This window comes from Hydra viridissima, unplaced genomic scaffold, assembly GCF_058129835.1.
Source record: "Hydra viridissima isolate aposymbiotic clone 2 unplaced genomic scaffold, HvirCarnegie_v1 scaffold_10, whole genome shotgun sequence".
In the NCBI taxonomy this organism is placed as follows: Eukaryota; Metazoa; Cnidaria; class Hydrozoa; order Anthoathecata; family Hydridae; genus Hydra; species Hydra viridissima.
The window spans coordinates 16,178,974-16,204,169 of NW_028324309.1; the positions used below are offsets into that span (position 1 = coordinate 16,178,974).

General features: G+C 28.3%; 2 protein-coding genes across 3 annotated transcripts in view; both read left to right on the forward strand.

The window, feature by feature from the left end:
* The window catches only part of LOC145182023 (importin-7-like), a 29,357-nt gene extending 8,803 nt beyond the window's left edge, over window positions 1-20,554 (forward strand). The window contains exons 6-29 of the mRNA XM_090101284.1: window positions 914-1,070; window positions 1,283-1,372; window positions 4,376-4,467; window positions 6,632-6,702; window positions 6,801-6,903; window positions 7,095-7,140; window positions 7,334-7,433; window positions 7,599-7,804; window positions 7,981-8,070; window positions 8,201-8,366; window positions 8,582-8,742; window positions 8,894-9,013; window positions 10,788-10,854; window positions 11,010-11,135; window positions 11,640-11,737; window positions 12,651-12,743; window positions 12,878-12,964; window positions 13,108-13,241; window positions 13,388-13,536; window positions 15,987-16,043; window positions 16,816-16,889; window positions 18,316-18,445; window positions 18,567-18,683; window positions 20,089-20,554. Of these exons, the coding sequence (XP_089957410.1) occupies window positions 914-1,070; window positions 1,283-1,372; window positions 4,376-4,467; window positions 6,632-6,702; window positions 6,801-6,903; window positions 7,095-7,140; window positions 7,334-7,433; window positions 7,599-7,804; window positions 7,981-8,070; window positions 8,201-8,366; window positions 8,582-8,742; window positions 8,894-9,013; window positions 10,788-10,854; window positions 11,010-11,135; window positions 11,640-11,737; window positions 12,651-12,743; window positions 12,878-12,964; window positions 13,108-13,241; window positions 13,388-13,536; window positions 15,987-16,043; window positions 16,816-16,889; window positions 18,316-18,445; window positions 18,567-18,683; window positions 20,089-20,177 (2,623 nt within the window). The 3' untranslated portion in view covers window positions 20,178-20,554. The remainder of the gene's footprint in view (window positions 1-913; window positions 1,071-1,282; window positions 1,373-4,375; window positions 4,468-6,631; window positions 6,703-6,800; window positions 6,904-7,094; window positions 7,141-7,333; window positions 7,434-7,598; window positions 7,805-7,980; window positions 8,071-8,200; window positions 8,367-8,581; window positions 8,743-8,893; window positions 9,014-10,787; window positions 10,855-11,009; window positions 11,136-11,639; window positions 11,738-12,650; window positions 12,744-12,877; window positions 12,965-13,107; window positions 13,242-13,387; window positions 13,537-15,986; window positions 16,044-16,815; window positions 16,890-18,315; window positions 18,446-18,566; window positions 18,684-20,088) is intronic.
* Window positions 20,555-21,194: 640 nt separating this feature from the next.
* LOC145182032 (cysteine and glycine-rich protein 2-like) lies at window positions 21,195-24,732 on the forward strand. 2 transcript variants are annotated; one of them, XM_080057268.2, is made up of 5 exons: window positions 21,195-21,330; window positions 22,473-22,671; window positions 23,785-24,011; window positions 24,092-24,191; window positions 24,289-24,732. In XM_080057268.2, the coding sequence occupies exons 2-5, from the start codon at window positions 22,503-22,505 to the stop codon at window positions 24,384-24,386; spliced, it is 594 nt and encodes a 197-aa protein (XP_079913394.2). In that variant the 5' UTR covers window positions 21,195-21,330; window positions 22,473-22,502; the 3' UTR covers window positions 24,387-24,732. The 2 variants fall into 2 exon arrangements, with proteins under 2 accessions (XP_079913394.2, XP_089957412.1); XM_090101286.1 differs by lacking the exon at window positions 21,195-21,330 and adding an exon at window positions 21,649-21,667.
* The last annotated feature ends 464 nt before the right edge of the window (window positions 24,733-25,196 follow it).

Genomic DNA, 25,196 nt, shown 5'->3' on the forward strand with positions numbered 1-25,196 from the left:
ATAGAACCAAAACCCAGAACACAGGGAATAGCTCATTGATAGTGTCCAGGTTGCATGAAGACAAGTGACTCAGTACTATTCAAGAGGTCTGGCAGAATCCAATTCCAACTATGTTGCTGAGTTCCATCCTACCAGTGGTATTTACACCACTCACTGATGATTTGTGACATATTCCATACTGACATTTATACACTGCATAAAAATAAATCCTGACCCTGTAAGTTAAATATTGCTCATTCCTGCACTTCAATATGATCCATAATACAATTTTTGATTTCTATTAAAAAGGCCCTATGGTTCCAATGAAAATAATTTAAAGTGGTCAATATTTAGAAATACTCATTCCATTCTGATATGCACAATTTTTTTTTTTTGTCCACATTAAAATCAAATGAGACTACAACCCATCTTGATTGCATTCAATGCCAGATAGATGATTGTACTATTAGCACCTCTTTGATTTTTGTACAGATTTTCTGACTACCTGCATAAAATACATCTTTTTAAACAACAACTTACATTTTGTAAAATTAAGGTACTTTATTTTCTGTTTCGATTTTAATATTTATTTGTTATTGTTACAAGAGCAGTTTAATATTTATAGATGCTTTTAAAAAATAATTAAAACAAATAGAACTGGGGTAATAAGCCCTCAGAGAGTCTCACCCTATTAAGAGAGGGAGCATTTTGCCTCTCACTGGTTAGTACATTGTTAACAAATAAAGCTAGTTTTAAAATTGAATTATGAAGTTTGAATTGAACTTTGAGTTCTGTTTTAAGTCCAAGAAACAATGAACCTTAAATAATAATTTTATGCAAATATGATTTTTAATGACTCTCATAGATTCTAAAAAAGTTATATTTTCAATTTAACTTCTAATGAAATTTTGCTCAAATAATTTTTTCTTTTAAGATACAAAAAACAAGAGGACAGAGAACCTATTGACAAAGTTATGGAAGTTTTCTTACCTATACTTCATAGTAGATGTGCATCATTAGTTAAAGAAGAATCTGCTGATGCCTATCTTTTACTAACTATTGTATTTAAAATTTTTCGTTCACTTATACAGGTAATTGTTATTTTTCATTTTTATTAGTAATTCAGGTTTTTAAAATTGAAGACTATTTCAAAAACCACTTTTGTCAAATTTTGGTTGAAACATCATGGTCACATCATCTTATAGACAACTTTAAAAGCTTCTATTTTTTTTTAAAAACAATTTGTCAGTTATTTGTTTGCAATGCTTGAAGGAGTTCTTAGTTTTTTTTTCATTTCTTTCAGTTGCATTTACCTTTAAATCTGATTAATCAAAATAATTTTCCACAATGGATGGGTTTGTTTAAAGTTGTCTTGGAAAAAGCTGTTCCTACTGTAAGTTCCTTCCTTAGATTTTCAACTGTTATACTTTTTTTGAGCATTTTCTTTTTTTCTGTTTTAATTACTTTAATCATTTTAATTATTTTAATAATAAAAATTTAAATTAGGTACATTGCATTAAGTACACAAATTTGATCTACAAAAAGGTTTTTTCAAACTTAGATTTTTAACTGTTATAATTTATTTGAGCATTTTCTTTTTTTCTGTTTTAATTATTTTCATTATTTTAATTATCAAATTTGTGTACTGTAATGTAATGTACCTAATTTTTTAGTAAATCATTTTGAAAATTGCACTCAATTGCTAAAATAATAGTAATTTATTATTACTCTAGTAAATATAATGATAATGTATTTGTTTAAAAAAGCCTCTTTATAGACTTAGAAAAAAAGTTTTTTGAATAGGATAGATATCTTCCCTGATGGAATAGATCTCATTTTCAAATTTTTATGTTTTTTTTTTTTTTTAATATTCAGTAAACTCTTAATAGATAGTTTAAATAACTTTTCTTGATAACAAGCAAAGGTACTCTTTTTATCTCCTTTAGAACAATTCTCCTGATTTTAAACCTTTTTTTTTTTTTTTTGAATAAAATTAAAAATATAACTATCAAATTCTTTGATTTGATGTAAAAAAAAGTTTTCTGTTCACAAGCCTTTTCATAATAGACTTTTATATATTCATTTGGGATATTAATGAACATTTAATGTAAGTACTGCATTAAAGGTTTCCAAATATTTTTAGATAATTATGCTATTTATGTTAATGTTAAAACAGTTTTCAACTAAAGTTTGTTTAACTGCAAGTAGCTTGAGCAATTGTTAGTAGCTTGTTAGCAAACTCTATGCAAACTAATTGTTTCTGGATTGAGTTCTGTAGGGAGGTATCTAATTTTAGCTTTGTAGTCAAAATGTCTGAATGCAGATCATTCTGAGAGTTTTATAACTAATAATTTCAAGTTTTGTATTTGATCTTTACCAGATGTATACCATATAGGATAATGCTGCTCACTCAATACCATAGCATGTTTGCAAGTTTCATGTTAAAGACTTTGTGCTTTTTGCTTGGAGCTTTTTGATTGTACAGGGTGTGGCAGCGATTCACAAACTAATTTTTGGCTAGGTTTTGTGATGTAAATAAAATACTTCTGGAATTTGTTTTTGTTGATTAATGTTTAATGACCGTCTTAGATTTTAATAAAATTGTGAATAGAAAACATTTTAGTTAAAAGTTTTACAATGGAAGCCAAAAGAACCAAAGTTTTAAATTTGATTCACGCGGGTTTGTCTGCACGTGAAGTGATTCGTGTTTCTGGAGTAACTAAAACTACATTTTACAAAGTGAAAAAACGTGTCAGTGCTGAAAGAGCCAAAATGCCTTCTCCAGTGAATAAAAAAGATGATAAAAAGTTCACAGAAAAGCTTAAAAAGCATGTTGAAAAGAATCCTACTGTATCCATCAGAAAGACAGCAAAATTGTTCAATGTTGATGAAAGGACAGTCAGAAGAACTTTAAGAACACTTGGAAAAGTCAGTGTGGCCTGACCTTCATGCCAACTTTTAACAGAAAGACTAAAAACTTTATGATTGGAACAATCAAAGAAGCTTCTGAATCAGCTAAAAAGTCATGCTTCGTCAACAGTTAAAGTTTTCTCAGATGAAAAACTTTTTAGTGTTGACTGTGTGATAAATAGGCGTAATGACAGATTCATTGGGTGACAAAGGGTGACAAAGCACCACCTGTGTATCACTCCAAGCACCCTCAGTCCATTATGATGCAAGGAATTATTGCTTCTAATGGAGAGAAATATCCACCAATCTACATTAAAGAGAAAGAAAAAGTTACCTCGGATGAGTATATTAGCTTACTAAAATGCTATGTGGTGCCATGGCTGAAGAAGACATTCCCAGAAAACAATTACATTTTTCAACAGGACAATGCACCTTGTCATCGGTCCAGAAAAACTCAATATCTTCAGGACAATATGGGTAATTTCTGGCCCAAACACTTTTGGCCACCATCCAGCCCTGACCTCAATCCCCTTGACTATAGTGTGTGGAGCGTAGTTGAGAGTAAGGCTTGCAAAAAGACCCACTCAAGTCTCAAGTCACTAAAGTCATCAATTACCCGTGCTTGGAACTCAATGTCAAGGGACTATATAATAAGCACCTGCCTTCCGTCCTAGGCTTGAGGCAGTAATCAAAAAAAAAAGGAGACTTAATTGAATGTTAAGGTGGGAAAAGTATTTATCTTCAACTTTTCTCCTATTAATATACGATGAAAATAATTTTTTAGTACTTTAAAAACTCATTTTGAAAAAAGTTCTAAAAAGTTCGCGAATCGCTGCCGCACCCTGTAGTGCACATTCTAATCATACTTCAATATTTCTGATATATTGATAGATTTTAGGAAAGTCCAAGAAGTTAAAATTTTTTAAGACTGATCAACAACTCTCTTCTTTAAAATTCTTGCATTTAATTTCTTGCTTAGTTAAGATACAATATGGTGTATAGTATATGTATATCAAAATGTGTATTTGCCTGGTTACTCCATACTGAATAGTAATGCTTTTATTTACCTAAATTTTAATTTTTCCACTAAACATCTTATATATATGGCAGATATTTTGTGAAAAAATTTAATATTATATACAGATATAGTATTTAATATTATATACAGATATTTAAAAAAAAAAAAAACCAGGGAACTTTTTCCCATCTCAACAAAAAAAAAATTTAAAATTTGGTATTGTTAAACTATTTAAGATTTCAGGAAACAAATCTTAATTTCTTTTACACCTTTGTTTTTTGCAGAAGGGTGTGCTGACTTAAAAGTTTATGATTGTTTTTTTAAAAAAAATTTTAAGTACATTTTTAAAAATGCTTATTTAAAACTAGAACTGTCATTTTTCAGAATTTAATGTAATAGTAGTGTATTATTAATAAAAAGTTGTGTAATTTTTTAAAATAAATTTCTTATTTACAAATAAATATTTAGGATGCTCAGGTAGATGAAGATGACAGGCCACAGCTATCATGGTGGAAAGCAAAGAAATGGGCTCTTACGATTCTTTATAAGGTTTTTGAAAGGTAAATATAAACTAATTTAAAAAAAAAAGGATACAACTATAACAATCTAAAGTACAAGATAATTTTTCAAAATCTGTTGATGGTTTAAGAATTTTTTTTTGCAAAGATAGAGTTAAATAAAATTATCTTAATAAACTTGATGCATTTAAAAATACGATAAAGTAGTTCCATGTTAGGTTGGATCCCATACCCCTCATAACTTTTAATGACTTTTGAAGAAAACTCTTATTAATATCTTTTTTCTTTGTATTTTTGTTTGTTTATTTTTTGTTTTTTTCTTTGTATCTTTTAAACTGTTCTAAGGAAAATGGTTCTGTTTAAACTTGATATAGGGGGCACACAGAGCTATTCAATTTATCAGAAAAATAATAAGGTTAGTTTTTAAGTTCTGATATAATTCCATACAAAACATCATTAATCAGCAATCTCATCAATAGAAAAGCAGCAAGATCATTCACAAGTTGCTGTAAATCAGTCTGATGAAGTTCATAAAATCTAATTTTCTTCTAAATTCTAATATAATTTTCTTACTACAACATTGTGGTTGTCCATGTGGTTATTCAAACAAACATATTTTAAGTGAGTAAGTTAACTCCATCCAATAAACCTTTTGACATGTCCCTGGTTGCTTGACAGTGATAACACAATCTTCTTCATAATCTCTGTCTACTATGTCTAGGAACACTATGAATTGTTCAGCAATTCTCAGTAGTTGAGTTTATGAAGAATTTAGGCCATTTTGATCTGCAGAACAGTACTTTGATAACTATCAAGAAATTTTTATGATGCAGTGGTCCCTGTCTGATTAGTACACTTGTGAATTCTAGACACCAATCCTGGTTGATCGATTGCTGCTACTATCACAGTTTTTGTTCATTCCACAAGGATTATTTATGCTAGTTGCATTGTTCATATTCTTCCATCATGTTTTCTTTTCGTAGGTTGTTCTCTACGTTTAACTTTACTGGGAAGAGCTTTGTCTTGGAGACTAAATGTTGCAAAGTATTCACTTTTCATGGACTCTAGAGATACAAGATCTTCAGGATTCCTAATAAGCTGTGTCCCATCTGTAGGAAATATGATACAGCTAATAAGAAATCCTTAGTTATCAGTTATCTTGCTGTCTAACCTAAATATTATGTTTAGTTGGTACACCCTTCTGAACAGCTGAATCAGATGTTGACTGAGGGTACACTCTTATGGATAGCTCAATCAGATGTTGATTGTGGAATTGTGGATTTCAATCCATTTAACCCAATTGATCCAAGAGCTGAAACTGGACCATCCTCTTTATTATCCATTTTACCTTCTTACTATATTTTATCTTGTAAAAAAAAAAAAAAAGTAACAAATTTTACTAGTTTGAATTTTGCTTTGTAGTGCAAGTTAATTTGAAGAGCTCAAAATTGAAGTTTAAGTATAGACAAATAGGTGTTCTATGAGGTTCTATGAGGTATCATGTAAAGTGTGTTCTATGATGTAAAGTGTGTTCATAGAATAAATCAAAAATTGCTATATTTAACTGAAAGTAAATCACCTGTTATGGTGCACCTCAGTGTAGTTTAAGCATACAAGAAAGAGTATGTATTTGGCAAAAGTCATAAAAAAAGTTTGTAAAATATTCTACCTAACCTTTTTATGCACTGGAAGAAAAAATGTGCCTTTTAATCTAATATTTGCTCAAAATGTTAGGCTTCGAAGTTAAGATTGAGTTTAAGGTCAGGTTTTTTATTGCGATGTGATAGTATGTTTTAGAGGTAGAAACAGAGTGTCTTTTAGAAATTTTCCAGATCAAGGGTTTAATGTACCTTAATTCACATATATTAGACTTTTCAAAAATAAGGAAACTTTCCCCTTTTTCATTTCTCAAATTCAAGAGATCAGGTGTATAAATTTAGGTAAAAAGTTGTGGTGGGCAAAGTTTAATTAAATTTTTTTTTTTTGAGTTTAAAAATTTTCTACCTAAAAAATAATAGCTTCAGCATTTAAAAGCGAGCTGTGATTAGTAGTAAAAACAGTTTCATCACTCCCATTGTTAATTACTTAAGGAATTTTCTTAAAGTTCTTTTGTATTTTAGTTTGCGTTTTATGATATGCTCCCTTCAATTAAAGTAAAATACTTTACTTTTTAAAAAAATGTTAAAGAATTTAATTTAAACCTTAGATATGGTTGTCCAGGTTCAGAAGAAAAGATTTACAGTGATTTTGCTGATTTTTATGATAAAAACTACTCTGGTAAGTTTAGTTAAAAATTTTATAATTTGTCATATGTTAATTAAAATATTATTACTTATGAACTTATAAGAAATAAATTTAATATTTTTTTTTAATAGAGCAAGTTACTGGAATTATGCTTAAAATTTTGAATCAATACAGAAATAAAGAATATATTGCACCCAGGGTGCTACAGCAAGCAATCAATTATTTAGCTCAAGGGTTAGTCATTAAATTTACCTTTTTTAATTTGTAAATAAAAATTAAATAAATGGTTTGTTTATAAAAATTGTTTTGTTAAATGTTGCTTAATATTTTGAATGTATGTAAACATATAGTAGATTTAAATGCAGACAATATACAAATATAGCTATGATTCTATGTTAAATTTCTGTTTATCAATCTGGAAATAGGGTTCATAATGCAAGATCATGGAAAGTTGTCAAGCCTCATTTTCAGGTAATATTTCTTACACTATTTAGGAAATGCAATAAGAAATTGCAGATACTTTAAGTTTTAAATTTCACAGTCTTAATAGTTCAGATTCTTTTGATTTTTTTTTTATTTAATGACAAACTTTTTTGAATGGATTAAATTAGTTTTATAAATTAAAGATGTGTATATAAAAATTCATCTTAAATCTTTTATTTAGGAACTTTTTAAAGAGATATTGTTTCCTTTAATGTGCCACTCAGATGAAGATGAGGCTTTATGGCTTGATGATCCTCAGGAATACATTAGAGTAAAATATGGTAAGCTATGACGCAAATGAATTGTGTTTTACTTTGAACTTACAAATCAACTTTACATATCAATGTTTTTTTGTTGGTAAAAAACTTAATAAATGTTAAAGAAAAGTTTATCAAGTTTCTGTTTACTTAATTAAATGAGTTTTATATGCAATTTCTTTTTTCCAGATGTATTTGAGGACTTTCTTTATTTTTCACCACATGCGGCTGCAAAATCGTACCTCAGAGAAGCTGTAAAAAAGCGCAAAAATGTAATACAAATTGTTATAGAGTTTGCTATGCAAATATTCACAATGGATGCAAGTAGTCGTGATCCAAAATTTAAAGATGGTGCTTTGCATGTTGTTGGTTCACTTGCTGAAACACTGCAAAAGGTTTTCAAAAATTTTACTTGATCTTTAAATGGTACAATTAGTGAAGGTTTAAGTTATTCTAACAACTTTTTATAGTTAAAATATCTTTTGTTTTCATTTCCTTTTCTGTTTTCTATGATTTAATGTAAATAGTGAGGAAATGTTCTTCACTTTTATTGTAAAAAAATTGAATTTAGAAAAAAGCTTACAAGAATCACATGGAAAGTGTCTTGAGTGTACATGTATTACCTGAGTTTCAAAGTCCTTATGGGTTTTTGAGAGCTCGTGTTAGTAAACCTTTTCCCCTTTTGTTATGATTTTAGAAATGTATGATAAAGAGAAATAAAGAATTATAAATCCTTTCTTGTTAAAAGATTTTATAATCCTATTGCATATTTGTTTTCAATATTTCATCAGGCTTGTTGGGTTGTACAACAATTCGCAATTATTGGTTTTAAAGATCCTAATATTCTTGCTCAAACTATTCAAAATATTTTGCACTGTTTAACTGATAAAGACCTACCTGTCCAGGTTGAGGCAGGAATTGCCATTAGACAGATTGTTGACAAACAAGAAGAAAAAGGTATCTTTAACATGTTAAGCAGGAAATGTTTGTGACTTTCATTGACTTTTATTAGAATTTAGACCTAAAAATCTAATCTTTTTGTTTTAAAAATACAAAGCAGTTTGCTGGTTATATATAGAATTTACTATTAAATTTAATGGAATTTGTTAAGAATTTTCTTATTAATCACATTCTTTTTCAAATTGAACTACACAAAATTCTCCCATTTTTAGCTAATGATATGTTGCGGCCTCATGTTCGAGAATTGGTTCAGCAGATTCTGAGGATCTTAAGAGAAAGTGAAAATGACGAACTGACAGGAACTGTTTCAATTCTTGTTCAAAATTTTGCAGATGAAGTTTCCTCTATCTCAGTTGAATTAGTGAAAACTTTGGTATAAAAATCTTTTATCAAATATTTTTTTCAAAGTTAATCATGTTATTGTCTTATTGTTGAATTACAGGTTATTTTGTTTATAATTATTACTATTTGTTTATATTTTGAAAAATATAGTTTAAAATAAACTATATATAAATTAAATTTAGGCTGAAACATTTAACAGTTTAGTAGAAAGCGAGGAAGATTATGACAGCAAATCAGTGACAGCGATGGGCATTCTGGAAACCATTGAAATTGTTGTTGGTGAACTTGATGGTTCTCCTGAAGTATAACTTTTCTTCTATTTAATTATTTTTACAATCTTATTAATTCTTAAAAAGTTTAATACATTAAAATTGTAGAAAACTGTTATTGTTTGTTGAGAAACAGTTGTTACTATTTTAAAGAAAAAACTTTTTAAAGACTTTTTTAATGCAGTGGTAGTCGGGGAATTAGTACATGTAAGTCATAAACAATAAAATGATAAGTTTATCAGGTAGTTTTTAACATTTTTTGTTTAATTTTCCTGTGTAAATATTCTGTAATGAGCTTTTAAATACTATATATATATTCTTTTTCATCAAACCAATACAGTTATGGTTGCTTGATTTTCTTTTTTTTTTTTAATTTGCTTTTTTTTTTTTTTTTTCTGCAGTCACAAAATTTTAAGTTTTTAAGTTTTTCAATAATTTGGGTTTTAGGTTGTTTTTTTTTTCAATAATTTGAGTGGCTTTGTAACTGCTTCCAAATGGCACTCTAAACTTTCAACTAAAGCTTAGAATCAAGATGTTGAAGTCAAATACTATCTTCCTTTTACTGCTTGCTACAGTTCATTCAAGTTTTTGGATTACTTAATTTTTACATTCTTTTCAATGTCATTCCAAATGTTCTCAATAGAATTAAATGTTCTCAATAGAATCAAAATGTCAATAAAATGATCATTAAGCCACTTTTTTTTTTACTAGACTTTAAGTATGCTTAGGGACATAAATGTGCATAAATGTCCATTTTAATGTGACTTCTTCTTCCAAAATGGTTCCATGTGGTTCTCTAAAATATGCTTACAGATGTGCAGATTTTTTCTAAAATTGATTTTCAAATTGGTCCAACATCATCCTAGGAAAATGCTCCCCATACTATAAAATGACTCTTTCAATGTTTCACTGTCTTTAATTTGAATTTGGAGTTCAATTGTTGCTTTAGTGGGAGCAGCACAATGAATTTTTCCATCAGAGCCATATCTATTAAATTTTGACTCATCACTAATGGAATATTTTTACAAAATAGTATTTGCTATGATCAATAGAGTTTTACAAATTCAAATTTGGCTTTCAAGTTCTTGTTTGGCGTTAGGGACTTTTTTTGAGCTGCAGCATCAATCAAATTAGCTTCATCATCTCATAATTGTATGACTACTGATTGGAATTCCATGTAATTTATTGGAATTATCTCAATTTTTAGCTAATGAAAAGAAGTCTTTTTTTTATTATTCTTGGTTTTATATCATTGTTATAAATTGCAAAGTAAATTTTTCAGATCATTATTTTCTAAAATTTCACTAACTGATTTCCTTTGTTTTTCATATTGACTAAAATTTTTCTAGAGTCTAAGTGATTATGACCCAAGGAATATGTTATGCCCAAGAAATATTTTATGATAAAAATAAGTATTAACTGAATACTTACAATTATTTTTGATGATTTCAGTTTTAAAAATGTGTCAGAAAAATATTTTCTGATAAATGACATTTACAGAGAGTGCTAATTATGTGTCCAACCAAATTTGTATTAGAAATGGGGTTTCAATTAAAAACTGAGTGAAGGCTATCAGATTTTAAGAATATTTTTTAACAAAACTAAATGTAGCCAAATTAGATCATATACTTGATGTCAACAAAATTATTTTCTAAAAATTCAACAAAATTAATAGAATTGAAATTTTCTTGAGTGTGATTATTTCCTGACCACCACTTTACATTACATTTGGCTAGATATTTACTTCATTTAATAAAATTGCTATAAAGAATATTAAATTTTTGAGTTTTATGCATATTTTATTTAGATAATGGCTCAATTAGAACTGCAAGTGATAAGATTAATTCAAGGTGTCTTACAGAAAGAGTTAATGGGTATGACTATTTTTGGAAATTTAATGTAACATAATAACAACTTTAGAAAAGTGATTTAATTTTTATTCATTTGAACTGGTTTACGTTTTTATTTACATGATTTTCTGTTGTTTTATTTGTTTTAAATTTTTTTTATTCTAATGCCAATTTTATAGAGTATTACGAAGAAGTATTTTCATTGATTACTGAGTGTACAGCGATACAAATTTCTACCACCATGTGGAATATGCTCTTTCTACTTTATGAAACTTTTCACAGAGATGCTTCAGATTATTTTACTGGTGAGCAACATAACATACTAAGTTATCTGCATTACTCAAGTTTTTTTCTCTTCTATTTTGTTTGAATAGCTTAATGAGATTTATATCTATTAAAATCAGCTGGAATATTAGTTTTGACCTAATACTTAAGTGATTTGCTATTTATTTACTAACAGAGAGAATAGCAGAAATATAGAGTTTATAGCCTTATTCCCCTAAGAAAATAAGTTTGTGAGCTGCAAATATGTAAAAGGGTTATTTCTTAATATGGGATAATAAAACATCACCAAACTAAAAATTAAACATAATTGGCCACTGTGAAAGCTTTGAAATGTTTTATCATGCATTAGCAACCTCAATACTCATTATTTATCTGATTGTCTTGCAGATTAATCTCACTGCAGTTACATGCTTTTTTTTTAGCAAATATTGTTATATCTTTGTATATCTTGTTGGAACTTTATGTTATATTAGTTTAACAGCAGCTTATAAAATTTGTGCTTTTATCATTATTTGAAATTATAGAAATGATGCCCTGTCTTCACAATTATGTCACAGTGGACCCTGATGCATTTCTTTCACAACCAAAGTACTGTGAAGCAATATTCAATATGTGTAATAAAGTAAGCATTTTTTGATTTTTTCAAACATGTTTTCTTCTACTTTAAAGAATAGGTGGGGGGGGGGGGGGGCAGAGAGAGGGAGGGAATAAGTTAAAGTTTTTTAAATGAGTGATGCTTCACTGCTGCATTCATATTTAGTAACTAAATTTCCTCTTTGCAGCACTTGTAAGAACTTGTTTGTGTGAATAAGCTTTATTTGCTCATTTATTCAAAAATTAGCCAGTTTTAATTAAGTTTTTCTTCTGCTTTTTGATTTTTTAATTTTTGTTGTTGTTATAAAAAAGTTGTTGGATATCCTAATAAAACTCCATTTTAACATTCCAAATTAAGAGGTATGCTTACAACACAGTTAAAGAAAGTCACTATTCACACATAAAAAAAAAGATACAAAACTTGGAGAAAGTTTCTATACTAACAAAAAGATGTTTCTTTATCATTAGGATGTGTTTATTTGTTAAGATGAGAGTTATAAAACAAAATGAGCTTTTTCTTCTAAAGTTTTTTTTTTGTCAAATGGAAAAGAGAATTTAAATATTGTTTTGGAAAGATATGCATTAATTGCTGTATATAAAATGTAAACAAAGACATAAGTTTTGCATTTCTAATGGTTCCATTATTTAAAATATTAAATCATTTTGTTTATATAACATAAAATGATTTAATATTTTTAAAAAAGTTACAGTAGCAGAAAAACATTCAATTCCAAATGTTATTCAAATTGATGTAGCAAATGAAGTTAAATTTAATGATTAAAATTGTGGAATTTAGTGACATTTTATTTTTGCATCAGCGAATGAAGTTTGCTGTTAGACTCATATCTTCCAAATCCCATAGCCTTCTATTTCTAAAACTTAAAAGTATTCCTCATATTTTTATGTTGCATCAAAAGTTTTATAAAACAATTGTCCTTTAGATGCTTATTGAGTATACAGGAGAAGGTGCACAATGCCAGGCTGCAAAATTACTAGAAGTTTGTGTGTTGCAATATAGAGGAAAGTTTGATCAGGTTAAAAATATTTAACAAAAATTGATATTTTATATCTTGCTCACAGATGAAATATGCTTACATGCAATATGTATATAGCCAGTGACTTATGTAGCTATAATTGATCATTTTCATTTTTTAATAATTCAATTTAGTGGTTACCAGCATTCATTTCCTTATGCTTAGAAAGATTAACTCTTGAATTAAAGACCAGTGAACTTCGTGTAATGCTTTTGCAAGTGGTAAGCTGCCAAAACTAACCTTTAATATCACTATTCAAGATGGCGACTAACATTTAATGTCAGTTTTTGTTAGCTTTATTTTCAAGGTTGATGTATTGTTGAATATTTAAGGAAAACACCTGTTTGTTTTTTTTTTTTAACAGATTATAGCAAGTATCATTAGCAGCCCATTACTTGTAATTTCACATCTTAGTCATCTCCAAAATCCAACATCACAACAAAACATGTTTACACAATTTATCTCACAATGGCTCAATGATACTGATTGCTTCCTTGGGTAAAACTTAATAAAAATATTTAATGTAGACCCTAAAAATCAAAGATTTGAAATTAAAAGTTTTATTTTTTTTCATTTGTATCAGTAGTAAATTTAAACAGTTTTGAGTTATTATTATCATATTTCTCTTCATTAAAATAATTTAGCATGCATGACAGAAAAGTTTACATTTTTGGAGTTTGCACTTTGCTTGCTCTTCCTGCTGATAACCGCCCACCTGCTATTGAAGAGTTTGCACTACAGTTTGTGCCTGCCTTGCTACTTGTGTTTAATGGTTTAGCTTCTATGTATGATAGTAAGTTATTTTTAATTTCGACTCTCTTATTATTTTTAGTTTTCTAAGTATTGAATTAGTAGAAGGAAAAAGAATCCTGTTATTATTGTAAAATAGTAAGTCTTTATCAAAGCTTTTTTGAAATATTGTCCTAAATGAATTTCTTGAAAGTTGGTTGAAATGACAAATACTCATTTACTTTAAAATAATATGATTTGGTATTTTTCCTGTTACAATGGCTTACTAATTTTCAAGGATGACACCTGAAAACTTGATGAAAACTTATTAAGTTGTTTTTTGTTTGTCATTACCAGATTAACTACAATCTAAGATTCTGCAGCAGTATTGGGTTTTTATTTATTTTTTGAATTATTATGCATTTTTTAAAAAATATTTACAGGTTGGACATTTTAAATTCAGAATTTTTAAAAATTCCTTTCTTTTTTTTCTCTTGAACTATATTGCTAAAAATTCAAAGCAAAAACAAAGCTATTTTTTTAGAAAGTACATGTTTTTTTGGCACAATTTTTATCACCATGTTTTTTTGGCAATTTTTATCACCATGTTGAAAGAATATGATCTTTGAGCAGCAGTGATAAAATCACTTTGCACTGGGAACTCAGTCAAAGAAATTATTATATGGTTTGAGTACCCAAAAAGCACAGTTTATGACATTGCAAAGAGGTTTAATGATTGTGTGTAACTCTACAGACTATAAGGAACATGCCAGGGAGAGACCAATCAGAAGTCAGGACATTATCATCAGCGACAATTCTAGCATCTCCATCAGGAAACTAAGCAAGTTAATGGATGTGGTTCCTGACAGCATGAGAAAAGCCATCCATAAAGACCTCAGGTACATGTCTTACATCCTGGAAGTTAGGCAGATATTGTCTGCTTAAATGAAGGCATAGAGAGTGGCTAGGTGCTCCCTTCTTTTAACATCAATTAAGCATGATACAGATAGACAAATCTGGTTTTTCAGTGATGAGAAAATCCTCATTGTGGATGCCAAAGTTAAAATGAGAAATGATAGATAGTTAGCTCAAAACCCTGAAGATGTCACAGTGATAAGCCTGGCATAGTTTCCAGCCTCTGTCTATGTCTTCATGGCTGTTTCAAGCAAAGGTCATGTCATGCCACCCCACTTTTTCTAGAAGGGCCTAAATATAAACAAGGAAGTCTACCTGGAGCTTCTGAATAATGTGATGAAACCTTGGGTGGACAGATGTTCTGAAGGTAGGCCCTATATCTTTCAGTAAGATTCTGCACCTGCCCATGCATCAAATTTGGTATAGGGTTCATGAAAATCTGTTAATGTTCTGGTCAAGCACCTTTGGCCTCCAAACTCACTGGATTGAATAAAATTAAAGATCTGGAATGTGTAAAACACTGTAAAAAAATTCAGAAAAATCTTTGAAACTGAAATTTTTATATTTCGTCAAAAAGTTCCAGATTTAAAATGCCCACCCTGTACTCTAGTATCTACTTAAAAATATTTTGACATTTAAGTCATTTAAAAAGGTTTTAAATGAATTAATCTTAGAAAAACTCAGCTTTACCTCTATGGAGATAATTTACTACATTACCTAAACTCATTATTTTAATAGAGTTTGGTTAATGAAATTCAGATTTTTGAACTGGTATTTTTCATCATCATTTAGTGATGACTATTGGGAGATAAAAATAAGTGTTTTTTTCATTAATTTATTTTAAGAGAAATTAATTGCAGCATTGTGCATCCTAAGAATCATAACTTAATAAAAAAAAAAAAAATGATAATATTACTATAATTACAGTTACAATATTTTTTATATATAATATTGAAAAAAGATTTATAAGCTTCAATAAAAATGTTTTCTAGAGTGAAAAAAAACAACAATTATTTTTGTATGTTTCAAACTGTTTTCTACTCAAGCTGCATTGAGTAGGAAAGGATGCTTAAAACATGCAGTCAAAAGCTGCATTGAGTAGGAAACGAAGCTTAAAACATGCAAACAATCAAAACTCTCAGTACTAAAAAATTTTTTTTTTTTTTTTTTTTTTTTTTTTTTTTTTGCAAAAGATAAAAACAATTTTTTTCCTTTGGTTGCAAATCATAAAGTTTTTTCAAAAAAACACATTCAAAAATGTATGTTTTCATGAATCTCTAAGATAAGAATCATTTAGACAAGAAATTCAATGAACTCTAGTTTATATAATTTATTGAATTTACAATTAGTTATATTGTCAAAATCTTCAATTGCTTAATCAAAGAATAAAACTTTAAAAATGTGCTCTATCATAACAAAAAACCTTTTGAGCCCTCAGTGGGTTCTTTTTAAAGGAACTGTTCTGTGTCTAATTTGTTTAACAAGCATCCAAATGGGTTTTATGGGTTTTTTTTTCTAGTATCAAAGTTTGTTATTCAATTCTATTCCTGGTTAAATTTATCAATAAAAAAACTGGTTTTTTTTAATAAACTATTATAGAAATGGCTAAAGATGTTGAAGATGAAGAAGATGATATTGATGACGATGATGATAATGGTAACTTTTTTTCCAATAAAATCTCAAGCTTTAGTTGAAGACCAGTGTTAAAATGTTTTGAAACCAAGAAGAAAGAAACAAATTTTGCAGTTAAATCATTTAATGGGGCACTTTAATCAGCCTTTAAAATTGTTTTGATATTTTCTTAAGAAATTCACATTTAAATTTGTTTTTCATCATTTGTTAGCTAATGTGGGAGCCATCTTATGCAAAGCTTTTTATATATTTATATCTTACTGTAAAATAAGACAACTCATTTTTATTTAAATGTCTATAGCGTCAATTATTTTACACACTTTCAATTGTAGATCATCTAACATTCAAAATGTTCATTTCATGTACATTTTGAATTTTATGATTGTACAAGAATTAAAAACTGTTTCTTTCCTTCCTACAAAAAAAAAAAAAACCTTTAAATAGTTAAAATTAAATTTTTTGTTTTTATGAAATGTTAAATTGGCATAGAACTGTATTGTAAAATAAAAAGCAACATCAATATTGTATACTGTATTTGTTGCCCTTTATTCAACATACAAGCATATAATAACATTTGGGCAAACTAAAGCTTTTTAACTCTTTAATTCTGCAGTTAAATAATAATGATAATAATTATTATCATTATTATTATTATTATTATTATCATCATCATCATCATCATCATCATCATCATCATCATCATCATCATCATCATCATCATCATCATTTAACTGCAGAATTAAAGAGTTAAAAAGCTATAGTTTTTATTATTACATTACTTATATTTATTTGTTAGATAATGAGTTGAATGACTCAGATGATGAATACGATGAAGATGGCCAGCAATATGTTGAGAGTTTATTAAAAAAAGTAATTTTTTTTCAAACAAAGCTCTCTATTTACTTTAACATAACTGTTGTTTGTGTTTCAATTCAAATTTCAGAAGTTCATTTGCAATTACCATCACAATACCTCTTGAGGTTACTTAGATTAAGTTTTTTTAATTTTTTAAGTTATCTATTCTGATTCAAATAGTTAATTTGTTGATTTATGTAATTTATTTTGTCCCTGACAAACTATTCAATTGAATAGTTACATTCAATGGCATACTTTCATTATCAAGCCTGCTCTCGCAACCTGTAATACGGGGCAGGTTTGCTGAAATATCTTAATGCAATATTTTAAGCAAAGAGATGTTTTTTATTTGAAATCATTTTTTCAGCAAATGTATTAAAAGGAAAAACAGCAACTCCAATACAATTGAGTGCAAAAGTTGTGTGCAACAGGTCAAATAAATAAGCAGTTTTATTAAACTTATTCTTTTTGTTTTTTTGGTTAACACAGGAAAAGTTTCATAACATAAAGCATATAACAAAACAAAACTGAGCTGTTTTTTTTTTAAAATATGAATTTATTTGTTTTCTATATTCTGTGGAAAAATCAAATTTTTTTAGTTTTTCAAACATCAAAAGGTTTAAAAAATACCCTTTTGTTTAAAAAGATTAAAAATTATTTGGACTTGAATTTATAAGTCATTTCAACTCATTCAACCTGGTAAATTTTTTAACTGTTTAAAATAAGAGAGTTTGATTTCCAGATTGTTAATTAATTGCTTAAAATAGTAACTATTATGTGTATATTTTTCAAAGTTGGTGATATCATGAAGAATAACAAGAACAAATTTAGGTAGCAGCATGTTAAAAAAATAAAGTTCACACTGCATAATTCTTTATCACTTTCATCTTCTAATATCAACACTATATAGTCTGCTAGTCAACATTTTTTAGAATTTACTTTAGACTTTTTGTCTAAAACTTTTATATGTAACCCTCTTCCCAGCTCTTCTCCCATTTTTTCTTTTTAACTTAGCAGCCAATATATAAATTTCCCAAAAAAGGTAAATCAGTTGTAACACTAGTCCGATCACAAGATTTTCATTCTGAAAAAAATAATTTAGATAGTTGTAACGATCAACAACTACAACCATATCAAAAGCTCGTTTAATGAAAAACATGATTATTTATAACTATCAATTACATCCCTAAAAATTTTTCACATTCAATTTACACTCACTCATAATCCATAAAAAGCCTTTAAATACAAAAAACTTCTTAAGTTACATTTACAAATATTTCTAGTTGAAAATCATTAATACAAGGAAACAGCATAACAACATCTTTCTAGCACTCTACTTAATTGCTTTAGTGCAATTCAATCACAGAAGGTTAATTTGTTTATGATTTCAATGTTTTATATAAAGGTCAAAAAAGTAATGATTTTTATATTTGTTTTGTAGGAGGGGCAAAAGGTTTATGATTTTGATAATGATGATGATGATTGGGCTAATGAATTAGATATGTTCACAACACCTATTGATGACAGTCCTTACATAGATGAATATATCACTTTTAAAGATACATTTGAAGGTATAAATACAAAATCGCGCTACAAATTCTTTGTGTTTTTTATGAACTGCTTTTATAATTGTTAGTATCACATCCACTTCAGCTGATTTTTTTTTATAAAGCAGATTTATATCCATTTTAGCTTTACAAAGTAATGATGCTCGATTATTTACCTTGCTTACACAATCTTTAACTGATGAACAAAAAGTTAGTGTTCAGGCTATCATCAATGAAGGAATTAAGAATGCACATAAGCTTGGTAAGCTACTTTTCCTTATATATATATATATATATATATATATATATATATATATATATATATATATATATATATATATACATACATACATACATACATACATACATACATACATACATACATACATACATACATACATACATACATACATACATACATACATACATACATACATACATACATACATACATACATACATACATACATACGTACATACGTACATACATACATAAAGCGTTTTAAATTTAAATAGAAATGTAAACAAAGTTTTTAAACAAAAAGTAAATGCAAAAAAAAAGAACCTGTGTGACCTCTAAGTTTATTAATACCTTAAGAAATAAGTCCAACCCTAAGAAAATAAAAATTTGTTTTATCATTTATTCTTAAACTTCAATATCTTTAATACACCATTAATTCATAATGCAGAAGATATATTTAAAAATATATAATTGGTGAATACAAGTTAGCTTCCTTACTCTGTTACTGTGTTTAAAAATTGTTAGCACCAACATGTAACAATTTTTAACTTAATGGCAAGTGTATGATAAGTTTAAAGTTGCCTTTTATGGGTGCTACTCAACTAATCGTTTCCTGGGCTGGTAAACGTATCTGCGTGCTTGATGTAGCTACCGTGTTTGGTTTGCTTTCAAATCATCATAACTGTGTATTTGATCTTGTTAGGCACGTTCAGGTTTTTTTGTAACTTAAACGTCCAATACTGGTGATAGTAAAAACAGTTCAAGGTTGTTAAAAACATTGTGTCATTTCATTGTGTTCTAACTGGAGATTTTATCAAGGACACCTAAATAAGATGTCTCATTAAACGAAGTTATCGAAAGACTTATTTTCAAGATATTTTGGTGTGGTTTTACTTTTTAAAAGATTATCAAAGAGTTTTTGATGTCGTTCTACAACCATAGAAGAAATTTTAGAATTTTCAAAATAAACTTCGTCAGAAAAGTTTGCACATTGTTGCAATATCCGGGTAATTTATTCCTAAAGAGGTTTTTTTAGCCACAATCAAAATATTGTTCGCTGATGATATTATTTTTAACAGAAAAAATGATCTTTTTTTTTATTGTGTGAAGTTTAGTACTGAAAAAACCTACAGTTACGATATTTTTCTAATTGATATCGTATGATTTCGTTTTTTAATGTAAAGTTAATTACGAAATGATATTGTAAAATAATTATAATTTAGTTACGGAATAACAGTACCATTAAAAAAAAACTTTCGTGTTATAGCTGTGGATTTACAGCTGTTTCGATGTACTCAGAGATTTAATATGCTTTTGTTTGAGTTTTTTTTTTTTTTTTTTTTTTTTTTTACGTTTTTCAATATATTTACCAATCTTTTACAAATACTTTTTGTATTTACAATAAATTTTATTTTTAACCCTATTAGAATCACGCAAGTTAGACGCACAGGGTGGGTACAACTTCGAAACCACGGCACTCCCAACAAACATTCAATTTGGTGGTAGTCTCTCTTGATTGCTTAGTGATAAAAGAGTGTTGGTAGGGAACAGTCTTTAACTGAAGAAAAAATATCCAACTTATTCGAGTTCAGCTAAAAAATGCAACATGACAATTTTTCTGTCACTAAAATAAATATGGCGAATTAAAACTTAAGAACTTTCTCGATGCTTGTTTCTAAAAAACGTCTTTTCAAAGCAATTTAAATATGAATTTAAATAATGAATATAAATTTTTAAAAGAGTCAAAAAAATAAGTTCTTGGAATGTAATCAAGTTTTTAATTTGAAAGGTACCAATCAGTAGGATGTATTATTTTTATTTCAATTTGCTCCCAATTTTTACTTGTATGATGTGCTTTTATGCGGAATAAAAAGCAAAAATATTTTAGTATTATCTACTAGTTATATTATCTACTAGTTATATTATCTACTAGTTATATTAAAGAAAGTCATTTTCATATTAACTTGCCAATTATTTTTTAACAAAATTATTTATTACGCTTATACAGTAAGTTTATAATGGATCCATATTGTTTAATACTCAGTTAGAAATAGACCTTTAAGTGACTGTATTTTTAAGTATATTTGATTATTGAAAAGAAAGAAAGCTATCTTCAAAATTAGTATTTAAAGTTTGGATTCTTTTCTTTCTTGTGGACTTTTAGCTTAAACGAGCATCTTACTCTAAACAAGACGGGTAAATGTGGTAATAGTTATGACTATCTTATTGTTTTTCTTTTATTATTTTATTGGTTTGAGGTACTTTTTTCTCTTTTTCTTTTTCTTTCTTTTTTTTTTTCTTGCAGTATTTTGTTTTTCATGTCGTCACTCAAATATATATGGGCTTGGGGTTTGCTTATTCTCAGTCATGTAGGAACTTGTTTAGTTTTTATATATTTTGTATCTTCTTTTGTTAGCTTTTTTTCTCTCTGCTAATTATGTTTGATTTATAACTTTCTGATTTTTCAAAATTTTACTGGAATAATTTTTTTTTTATTAAAATTATCAAACTTATCTTAAATCTTTAATTATCGAGTTGTTAGTCCAACGGATTATACAAAAAAACAATCAATAGTAACTACGGGAATTTAAGTAACTATGGGATCAGAAGTGGACATTCCGAAGTAAAGGATTATGATGACGGATGATGGATTACTAGATAAGTGCTAAGTAAAGTTTGAGATTTTTTTTTTTTACTAGAAATTCAAGTTAAATATTCAGCTTTAAAAAGATTAATTTTATGGCATGCTAGTGCTTTATTAGCGCTGTTTTTATCAGCGTGTACAGCGGTTAGCTGTAAGCGTTATTGGCTGCTCTTGAAACGTAATTTGTAGCGTTTCTCAATCAGGAACATTTTAAAAGTGTTTTGTGGTTAAAAATTTTGTAATTTGATTTACTAGTTTTGTAATTTGATTTATTCAGTACTTCCGTCATGGCAATATCTTATGAAATATTTATTTTCCAATCCTCTGTAAAAAAATTTTTACGGTGTTAAATATTTTTCGCGGTAAGCAACTTTTCGTCAAAAAAGATGTTTGTTTTTTTTTCAAAATTTTTGTTTCACAAAGCATTGCCTGTTTTTGAAAGAACATTAAAAATCATATAAAGAGATGCGTAGCACAAAATCCTTGCCTGAAATTTCCGAATCTTTGTTAATACTCTCTTAAGATTTTTCAATAGAAGATTTACGGAGATTATTCGTCTTTTTAATACTTTCTTTTCTTTCGAATCGCAGTTTCAAATTAGGTTGATTATAAATGGGTTTTTTTTGTTTTGTTTTGTTTTTTTATATATATATTCTATCTCTGATATGTGATATTTCGTGTTCAGTTCGTGAGCAGCTCTTACTTTAAAGATTTTTCAAAGAAAGAGAGGATTGTTACGTAGTTATCATTCGCCCAAAAAATTAGTTCTTGGTGGCGAATGGTCTCTTTTTATGATTTGTAGTTCGTGGAATGAGTGTATATGCATTTAATTTCAGACTGAGCAAATAATCTTTTTTATAACAAATATACAATATACCATGTAAAAATATTTTAGAAGTATTTTCAAAACTTATATAAAATTTGACTCGCGTTTGTGTACGTTGTACAAAGACATTTTGTTATCACAGTTACTGTGTTGATATTAACCTCGCATTGTTTGCTATTAGCTGTTGCGTGCTTAGTAATTTTTTACTTAGTATTTTTTACTTGCATTCTTTTCCCATGTTTTTAATTAACGTCATCATTAGTTCGCATCCTTTGCATCCTTACGTTTTCTTAAGTTCCCTTCTACAGCTTATTAGTACAGTTATTGAATGTTGCACTTAGATTTAGAAAACCAAGATATCAACAACAAAAATGGCGCCTAAGTTCGGCGGTGCACCAAAGTGTGGAAGGTGTGAAAAATCCGTATACCCTGCAGAAGAGCGGTTAGCAGCTGGTAAGTCGTGGCATTTCGGCGGATGCTTTACTTGCAGAATTTGCAACAAAACACTGTCTTCTACAACAGTAGCTGAAAATAAAGATTGTAAGTTGTGTTTTGTTACTTTTAAATTATTGCGATATGAAGTTGTCGCGTTAATTTTTTGGTTAACATTTTAAATCAAGTTGTGTGTTGTTATTTTTAAGTTATTGCAATATGAAGTTATCGCGTTATTTTTTAAGCTAATATTTTAAGTCAAGTTGTTTCAATCAAATGGGCTCAAGCTTATTTCAAAGTCCATAAATTTTTTTTTTGAAGTAAATTTTCAGACGTTTATTGAACGATAAATTTTTTTGAAACCTTTTGAATATTGTACCACCACTTTACGAAATTCCACGTCGTTTTTTGTTAATAAATACGGCGGAGAATAAAACGCTCATCAGTCTTTAAAAACATTATAATCAGCATTTTTAAACGTAATAGTCAGTTTTTAATTTTTTTTTTTTTTTAACTAAATTGAGTTGGAATGAGTATATCACGTTTATAACTGTTGTTTGATAAAAAGTCAGATTGTTGTGTTTTAATATCATAGCGATTTTTGACACGCGCGTCACACTTCAAATATTTTGTTGGTAAATAACTTTTCAATGAATGGAAGAATGACGTTTCAAATTATAGTTGTTTTTCAATAACGTTTCTTGCCTATTAACCTATATAAGCCGGGCATTTGCCGATCTGATTAACTGCATAAAAAATAAGTTGAAATATGTAATACAAAAATGTACACCGTTTTTTTGGAGCTCCCGTTAAAAAAATAGATTTATTTTTGTCATTTCTAGTGTTGTTAATACTTATTATTAGGTAAATTTATGAATATAAAAAGTTATGACTTGGAGCGATCCTTAAATCTATATACTTCTATATTAGTTTGTTATTCATATAAAATTATAATTTCGATAAGCTTACAGATTGAAATTCATTCACGGTTAAAATCATTTCATTATGTTCATAGCTCAGTTTGTTTTCAAAAATTAGAGTCTGGCTAAACCTCTCAGGGAAGCACTTTCTCATTCGTGATATTTGCTTGGTATATTCAAAATATACTTTTTAATGTTTATAAAGAGTATGATGTTTTCTTCTGTTGTTTATGAGCAAAATTAGTCTTCTTCGTAGAGCATAAACATTCTGTATGAATGTATTTTATGTTTGATTCCACAGCTCAAGAAATATTTTGCAAATCTTGTTATGGCAAGTTTTACGGTCCAAAAGGCTACGGTTACGGCGCTGGTGCCGGTACTTTAAGTATGGACGCGGGTGATGGATATGCAACAAATAATGCTCCGTTAACTCAATCTCTATACACAGAAAATTACTTAGGTGGGAATCCGTGCGGACGTTGTGGCGGCACTGTATACACTGCAGAACAAAATATCGCTTCGGGACTGGTACAATTTTCGTTTTTGTATGATTTGTTTGAGCATCAGCAGCTTAATTGAAGAATGAAAAAGTTGATCTTTTTTTATAGTATTGGCATAAGAACTGCTTTCGATGTCGATCATGCAATAAGAGCTTAGATTCAACAAATGTACAAGAAAATATGGCTGAACAAGAAATATATTGCCAAAGTAATTTTTAGTAGTTTTGTATGAATGTCAACATTTGTAAATTTATTTATTTCATCAAGTTCTGTCTATTTTTCTTTAATGTTAATTTTTCTTTTAGCTTGCTACAACAAACATTTCGGACCGAAAGGATATGGCTATGGCGCGGGTGCGGGCGCGTTAACGAACACTGGAATTATACAGGAAACCTACTATTAGCAATATGTTGTTTTACTAAAACCCAAAACTATTTTCACCATTTAGATAACCGTCTTTTCAAGCAGTATTTATTTTACAGAGTTTTTATATAGTTTTTTTTTTTTTTTTTTTTTTTTGTTATAGTTGTTATTTTTTGTTATATGTATATAATTTGTTTGAAATTAATTTGAAGTAACGAAAAAGGCACGTGATGAGTCTTTCGATTTTTATCACTCAACTCAACTGGTGTAGCAGCTATTCAAGACAATTTTTGAGCGTAAAGATTTTGCAGCCTATATAATTTGTGTTAAAAAACATCGACGTTGTGATAATATATTTATTCGTATAAAAACAAAGCCAATGCCACTAATTGTACTTGTTTTTGTTGCTATGGTTGCCGAAACACTGTAAACCCGTGTAAAATTTATCGGGCGTTTTAAGAACGCTTGTCACACTGAAAAAATAATGGAATGGTGCCAATCGATTATTTATTGCTGATGTTTATGGCGTCTATTAAGAATGGTTTTATAATGGTCTTGCTTTGCCATTTCACTTTGAATTCTTTCTCAGATTAACTCACTGTAGAAGTCAAGATCCTTATTGAGAAAGCGAAAACAAGTGCTTAATGCTAACATGCATTTGTTATATTAAGTATTTTGCAGTCTTTGCTGTAATGGCTGGGTGCCTCAGTTAAGTTTGGTATTTTATAAAGTCGTATTGTCTTAAATATGCTTTCAATAAAGATTTAATATTACTGCTGAAAAAGGTGTTTTATGCGACTAGACACAAGTAGATAAAGTCTAAGTAATTGTTGTCACTTGACTTTGGCAC